The 8,026-nt window shown below is 54.6% G+C and overlaps 1 protein-coding gene across 1 annotated transcript; it reads left to right on the top strand.

The window, feature by feature from the left end:
- Positions 1-786: 786 nt before the first annotated feature.
- Positions 787-4,714, top strand: LOC110480956 (N-acetylmuramoyl-L-alanine amidase). Its single transcript, XM_021549361.3, has 5 exons — positions 787-924; positions 1,368-2,237; positions 2,848-3,058; positions 4,009-4,330; positions 4,409-4,714. Exons 1-5 carry the CDS (start codon positions 801-803, stop codon positions 4,409-4,411), a joined length of 1,530 nt encoding a protein of 509 aa, XP_021405036.3. The 5' UTR covers positions 787-800; the 3' UTR covers positions 4,412-4,714.
- The last annotated feature ends 3,312 nt before the right edge of the window (positions 4,715-8,026 follow it).

The raw sequence follows: 8,026 nt of genomic DNA, 5'->3' as shown, positions 1-8,026 counted from the left end.
GGAGGGTGGAAACCTGATTGGGGTCCAGATTGTGTCTCACTGTGGTTTGTTGGAGTTAGGTGGTGGGGGGGAGGAATGTTTTGCAAGGTTTTCATTTGGATCTTTGTGTGTTTTTTTTTCCCTTCTTTAATTTTCTCTTTTCTTTTGTAGTGGTAGTTTAATAAAGTTTTTTTTTCCTGTTATCAAGCTTGGGCCTGCTTTGCTCTATTCTAGATTCCACTTCACAGCATTCCAGGTAGAGATCACATTTTCATGGAAGCACTAGCCTTGTGCCAGTGTCAAACCATGACACAGCTGAATGTCACTACCCACTAGAGCGGGACAGAGAGCTTGTTCAGCTGGTGACAAGTGGCCCGGATGCAGGTGACAGCCATCAGGGTGTCCCAGAGCCACTGCACTCAGGGGACGCCAGCTGCCCCTAGGAACAGGCTGGGGACAGCACAAGGGTGAGTGTCACCCAGGGTGTCACATGGCCTGGTGACAGTGTCCCCTGACACATCCTGGTGGCTTCATGCGCTGACATCTCATAATGGCAGCATCCCCACAGGTGTGGCAACATTGTCCCTGATGTGTGTCCTGGTGGTATTGTGTCCCCTCCTCCCCCTATGTCCCCATCCCCGCCATGTGTCCCTGTACCTTTCCGTGTCTCCCTGTTGCTTTCCCTGTGTCCCCTCCTCCCCATGTGTCCCCATCCCCCCCATCTGTCCCTGTCCCTTTCCATGTCTCCCTGTTGCTTTCCCTGTGTCCCTGTCCCTCTCCCATGTGTCCCTGTGGGGTCAAAGTCCCCGAGGCCCTGGGCCATGTCCTGCAGGGTGTCCCCCTGGCCCACAGGGTGTCCCCGTGTCCCTCAAGGTGTCGCCATGTCCTGCAGGATGTTTCCGTGGCTGCTCCTGGCACTGAGTGTCTGCGCCCACCCTGGCAGAGGTAAGGACACACCACGTCATCCCACAACACCCCAGGACACCTTTTTTCCTCTGATTTTGGGTTGTTCCTCTCTCTTTTGGGTCTGTTCCCCCCTATTTTGAGTCCTTTCCCTGGTTTGGAGCCTTTCTCCCTCTTTTGGGTCCTTTCCCCCTTATTTTGGGTCCTTTCCTCCTCTTTTGAGTCCTTTCCCCTTTCTTTGAGTCCTTTACACCTTTTTTGTGTCCTTTAGCCCTATTTTGGGTTCTTTCCCCCTGGTTTGGGTCTTTTCGCCTTATTTGGGGTCCTTTCCCCCTCTTTTGGGTCCTTTCCCCCTGGTTTGGGTCCTTTGTCCCCTATTTGGGGTGCCCTCCCCTTGCTTGTGACCCATTTTTGAGTGCCTCCCCCTCCTCCAAACCCCTCCCCACCCCTTAACCCCCCTCACCCCCTACCCCCTGTCCCCCCAGGCATGTCCCTAGCTGTGTCCCCAGTTGTGCCCCCACGCCACATGGACTCCGTGCTCGACATCCTGGACGCCCTCGAGTCCCCGGCCCGGGGCGGCTCCCCCGGCACCGCCGCGGCCTTAGGGAGGGGGCTGGGGGTCTGCAGCACCCCGGGGTGCCGGGCGGTGCTGGGCGAGCCCCTCGGGAACCCCGGACGCCCCCCGGCTCTCACGCCAGGCCAGTGGCAGCTCCTAACGGAGCTCCTCCACCACGACCCGGCGACACCGGAGCTGGGGGCGGTGCTGGCCCCCGACGGCTCCACGGTGGCCCTCGGTCCCCTCCTGGCTGGCATCGAGGCGGGGCTGAGATCTGGCGGCTTTGGGCGACCCCTCCCCACCCTCAACCCTCCCGCCGACCCCCTCTTGGCTGTCACCATCGCCGAGGCTTTGGGGACAGCCTTCCTGCTGGCGCAGGGGGGTGACAACAACGCCACCGCACTGGGACCCGGCGGCTGCTGGGACGATGTGGAGAACCCCCAAAATTATACCTTGAGGGGTCCCCCGTCCCCTGTCCCCGACCCTGTGGCCATCGGGGCCATGGATGGGGTGGTCCTGGGGGCGCAGCTGGCCCGGGGACCTCTCCCGGTGGCCGAACTGCTTCGGAGCTACTACGGGACTGGGAATGGCTCAGAAGCGGAGAGACCCCCCAGCAGTTACCGGCGCCGGGTTTTTCGGGCACTGGCGGGACAGGGACGACTGGAGAAGGAGGTGGAAGCGGTTTTGGAGCTGCTGAGGACGCTGTCACCCACCTCGGAGCTCCTGAGGGGCATGGGGACACAGGAGGTGGCGGCTGTGGCTCGTAGGGCGGCACAGGAGTTCAGCGAGCGCTACGTGGGTACGAGTGGGGTGGAATCTCCAAATGGGATTGACACCTCCCAGACAGGGGTTGTCATCCCTAAACAGGGATTGCCACCTCACAAATAGGCTTTGTGACCTCCCAAATAGAGATTGTCACTGCTCAAATGGGCATTGTCCCCCCCAAAAGGAGTTGTCACCCCCTAAACAGTAGTTGTTACCTCCCAGACAGGGATTGTTACCCCCAAACGGGGGTGTCACCCCTCAAACAGGGATTGTCACCCCCTAAATGGGCATTGTCACCTCCCAGACAAAGATTATCTCCACAGAGACTCTGCTGTGACCCCAAGTACTTATCAAGCACCTTGTCCCGACATGGCCTCTGCCATATCCCCAGTGGTTATACAGGGACATATCTAGCCCCTTGCCCCCACATGGATACCAAGGAGCCCCTTGTTCCCTAGTGGACTTTAGTGTGTCCCCTTCAAGCCTTATGTCCCCACATGGCCTCTGCCATGTTCCCAAGGACCTGTCAAGTCCCTTGTCCCCTGGTGGACTCTACTACGTCCCCAAGGAGTTCCTTGTCCCCATATAGCCTATGCCATGTCCCCAAGATCTCAGGGGACACCTCCCCCGTGTTGTCCCCGCAGAGTGCCCAGCCATCGTGCCACGCTGCCTGTGGGGTGCCCGTCCCTACCGGGGCAGCCCAGCCCTGCTGCAGCCCCCACTGGGCTCAGTGTTCCTGCACCACACCCTGGAGCCATCGCAGCCCTGCCGGACCTTCAGTGCCTGTGCCCACGCCATGAGAAACATGCAGCGCTTCCACCAGGACACCCGCGGCTGGGATGACATCGGCTACAGGTCACTGTCACCTCCCTGGGGCAATGGCACCTGCCACGGGCCCCGGCACCCCCTGTGGGAGCAGTCATTGTACCTCTGTGGGGACTGTCACCTCCGTTGGTTCCCACCTTACATGGGCCGTGTCATCCTCTGCAGTCTCCATCATCTTCAGTTCTTGTCATCCACCACAGTCCCTGTCACCCCCCCAGTTCCTGTCATTGTACCCCTGTGGGCATTGTCACTCCCGTAGTCCTTGTCACCTCCCATGGGACTACCATTGTACCCCTGTGGGCACTGTCACACCCACAATCCCTATCACCCCCCCTGGATCCTGTCATTGTACCCCTTTGGGCACTGTCACCTCCACTGGTTCCTGTCACCCCCCATAGGGCTGGTCATTGTCTCCCCATGGTCCCTGTCAACCCCCATGGTCGCTGTCATCCCTGTGGTCCCCATCACTGTCCCCTTGCAGTCTATGTCATTGTCCCCTCACAGACCCCACCACTGTCTTCTCACAGTCCCCAACACTGTCCCCCCATGCCCCCACCATTGTCCCCGCACAGTCTCTACCACTGCCCCTTCATGGTCCCCATAACTGCCCCTCCATGGTCCTCACCACTGTCCCCTTGCAGTCCCCACCATTGTCCCCCTGCAGTCCCCACCACTGTCCCTTCCCAGTCCCCATCCTTGTCCCCACACTGTCTTCATAACCCCCACAGTCCCCATCCCTGTCCCTTTCCAGTCCCCATCACAGGCCCCTCACAGTCCCCATCCCTGTTGACCCACAGTCCCCATTTCCATTTCCCCTTCTGTTCCCATAAGCTCCCATAGCCCCCACCATTGTCCCCGCATTGTCCCCACCACTGTCCTCTTGTAATCCCCATCACTGTCTGCACTATCCCCATCCCTGTCCCTTTGCAGTCCTCGCCATTGTCCCCCACTGTCCCCTCACTGCCATCGTGTCCTTGCAGCTTTGCGGTGGGCTCGGATGGGTACCTGTACGAGGGCCGGGGGTGGCACTGGGTGGGTGCCCACACCAAGGGCTACAACACCCAAGGCTTTGGCGTTGGCATCATTGGGAACTTCACGGGCACGCTGCCGGACCCCGACACGCTGGCCCTTGTGCGGGATGAGCTCCTGCCCTGCGCTGTCCGCTCTGGACACATCCGGCAGGACTTCACCCTCCGCGGCCACCGCCAGCTCGTCCACACCGACTGCCCTGGCAACGCCCTCTTCCAGGAGATCCAGAGCTGGCCCAGCTTCCAGGGGACACCGGTGGCACTGGGGCTTCGGGTGGGTGGCCTGGTAGGATTGGTGGGAAGGGGTTTAGGGTCATCTTGTGACTGACTGTGGATCTTGTCCACTCTGCAGTGAGAAGCAGCTCCAGGCCGGGGAGCCTGGGCTGGATAGAGGCAGAAGAGGTTGGAAAGTGGTCCAGATGGACACCAGCCCAGTCTGGATGGACACTGGTCCAGCAGATGTTGGTGATGCATCGAGCTGGACACTGGTCCAGATGAACACCAGACCCATGGATCCCAGCTGGACTCTGGTCTGCAGCTCCTCAGCCTGGACAGCCCCCAGCCCAGATGACCACCAGCCCAGCCACACCCTGGCCTACCAGCCCACAGTAGCCCCAACCCCAAAACCCCTCAAAATAAATCCAATTTCAGGACATCAGCTCTGGGTGGTCCGTGCAGAGCAAGGGGAAATCTGACGCAATGCGCTGGGGGTGACTTCGGGGTGATGGGAGTTGACTTTGGGAGCCACCCTGGAGACGCCAACCACCCCCCCACCCGCACCCCCCCCAAAACGAGCACCCAGCCCCCAAACTGGCACCTGCAGCATCCTAGGCCCCACAGCTGTCATTTCAGAGGGACTCTAGGAGCCACCATGACCCCGCAGTCTCTTTGAGAGGTGACCCGCGGTGTCCCACAGGTGTCACTGGCATGTCCTCAGCGGGAACAGTGGCATCACCTCCCAGGGCAGTGGCAGATGAGGAGGAGGAGGTGAAGGGGTGATTGAAACTCCTGCCTGGTGTCATGATCCACTCATGCGGGGTGTCGTGATGGTTCATTAATCCATCCCAAAAGTGCAAAAAGGCAAACAGCAGGGGACCATCAGTTTAATCGTAACAAATGCACCTTTATTGTGGTACCAACAGCAAATGCGATAGAGGGGACAGAAAAGGAAATAAATAGAGAGAAAAGAGGGGAAAGGGGAATAGCTACCATCATCTGAGACAAGACCCTCAATGGTCCAGCCACATGGATTTGCCGTCCTGCATGGGAGTTAACCAAAGTCATCCCAAAAAAGTTACAGTTTATATAGTCTTTAGCCAAAGCCAGTGGCATCTAGCCAGAAGGTTGGGAAGACTGATGGGCCATTGTGAAGAGACCCCTTGGTCTGTGAAGCAGGTGCAGGCATGAGGGACAAGCCGCCGCTTGTTACAACCTGCTCAAATGCAGTGTTCTGTAGAAATACAGCGAGTGCACCTGCAAACAGTCACTTGGCAAGTGTCCACATCCGCCTCAGCCAAGCCAGAACTCCTGTCAGGGGTCTTCAGGGTCCTTGTGAAAATTGTGAGGCAAGTGAAGGAAATTTCGGATTGTCTCATGGGGAAGCCACAACAGGAATGGGGACCAAGCACATGTGCAGCAGTGGATGTACTTGGAGGACGGGAGACTGGGTGGGAGGGACATGGGGGCAGTCCCCAAGATCCTCTTGGGGGATGCTGTGTCCAGGACAGCGTGGGGGATATAGGGTCACACAGCATCATTGGGGGGATGCAGGGGGCTGGACGTGGCATGGGGGGACTCCATAAAGGCTGTCACTCCCCTTGTAGGATGTGTTTATATACCCTTAAGTTCATATATATTTGTGAAGATTTCAACATCGCCTATACATATTCATAGCCTAACCTCACCTACCCCCTCTTTGTATGGTAATCAGTTTCTTATCGTTCTGTGCTTGCATACTATCTTCTGGTGGTCTTGGGTGGGGGTCGTCAGATGAAGTTGATTTACTAAAATATAAATATCGATCTAAGATCGATATCTAACTGAGATGGACAGAAACTCTCTAACAGTTTAAAGTTAGAAAGTGTATGTTTATTATAATGGCCGGGCAGTACATGGGATAATTCCCTAATGCGCACTGTAAAAATCACAGATATTGTTATGAACAGAACAGCCTTGCTGGTTCCCATGGCAATACTGGGACACTGCTGGTTTGAGCTAAGTACTGATATTGAAATGTTAATTTAGCTAATTGCTCCTGGGGATCACCTACACCCCCACCCACACTGCCATTCTAGGACTAGGATGCAAACTAGGGAAACCCATGGAATCATGGGAGGGGGTTTTAGGAATGAAAACACCCCTTAAAGGGAAGGCTGAGCACAGTGGAGGGGACTGGATGGGTGTGCTGGTTGGGGAAAAGGGAACCACATCCCTGGTCCATGTCTGACCTGTCACCATAGCCTGGACTGGACTGGGTTGTGGGAAGCAGGAACAAGGGAGCAACATTTTCTGGTGTTACTAGGAGGGAAGCAGAGGGGACACCTGCTGCTGGCCTTCGGCAGCAGGATCTGCACATCCCCTCACCCTTCAGCTACCAGTGTGCCAGGAGAAAAGGATGAGGGGGGGTTGCTGATCAGGACTTGAGCTACAGACTGGGCACCTCTTCACCCTTCAGCTGACAGTGTGCCACAAAAGCTTCATGGACACACTCTGCACGCGTTCTCCCTTTGGCTACCTGGAAAAAGCTACAATAGCGGGGGTGAACTCTGTGTTGAGCCCCCTGCCCAGCTGATATTTTTTAATAAAGAGCTGAACATTAATAAAGGCATACACCCTGTTCATTTCAGGTATTACAAAGCCTTTTTATTTACAGAAGTCTTGAATACACAAAATATGAATGCATATTCATATCCCTGTCACTTCCTCTGATCCGCTTCATATGCTAATTGGCAAAAAGGCAATTAAGCATGTGTAGTTCTGATCCCTGAAATGAGTCAGGGGTCCATTTTGGGAAGGGGTCTCCAACATGAAGAAGTAAAAGAAGTCTTCCTCGTTCTGACCTTTCTGCCTTTCCCATGCATATGTGACAAATGAATCCTTGCTGTTTTCCTGTGCTTAATGGGCTCCTAAAGTATGGGAAGTCTGCAACTGTTTTTGTGTCCCTGAAATCTGTTTATCACATTCTGCATTTCATTATAAGCACAGTTACCCAAACATAAAGTTGGCAAGCAATGAGTTAATAGATCCTGGATATCTTATCTAAGATCCAGCTACTGTTAACTATTAACAAAGCCTATTTATCTACTTCCACTAAGTTAGCAACATCCAATTTAACTATCATCTTAACTTTCCTAAAATTCTTAATTCTTCAAAATTAATGTCTCAAAGTAAATAGGGTAAAAACAGTCTTCCTCGGGGTGTGCTTTGGATGAACCTGGTCTTTGTGCATGCTCTCTGGGTAGCTGGCTGTTTTCCGAGGCTTCTGGCCATAGACCAAACTACAGATTCAGTTTTTTTCCTGCTTATCAGTTTTAAACAAATACACAAAGTCTTGTTTATGGTAGCAAAGAAGCAAAGTCCTCTTGTGGTGAAGCAAGAATTATCTGTTTTTAACATACTTGACTGTACAGCAAATTATAAATTTAATTATAAGTTCCTTACATCGCTATGGTGCTAGGGTCTGTTCGAGTCTGGCAGCTTTTAGCTCTGGGGCTGTGATCTCCACCCTGAAGGTGTTAAGCTTGTGCTCTGTGAATGTCTCCAGCCCTGAGTTGTTACTTTATCTTATCTTCATGAGTGAACTGCCGCAGGACTTAAGTCAGGAGGCCTGTTCAGGGTGGGGTGGTTGTCACTGCAGCTTTTGCAATAGTTTTGCTACATTAGGCAAAAGTCCTTCATGAAAATGTTTTAGTCATAAAAGTAATTTAAGTCATATTTCAGTCTCTGACAGGCGTCTGTGGAAATGTGATGG

The sequence above is a fragment of the Lonchura striata genome, chromosome 29, assembly GCF_046129695.1.
Source record: "Lonchura striata isolate bLonStr1 chromosome 29, bLonStr1.mat, whole genome shotgun sequence".
Taxonomy (NCBI): domain Eukaryota; kingdom Metazoa; phylum Chordata; class Aves; order Passeriformes; family Estrildidae; genus Lonchura; species Lonchura striata.
Note: the sequence above shows the minus strand (reverse complement) of the source record. Positions and strands in the feature narration are given on the sequence as shown.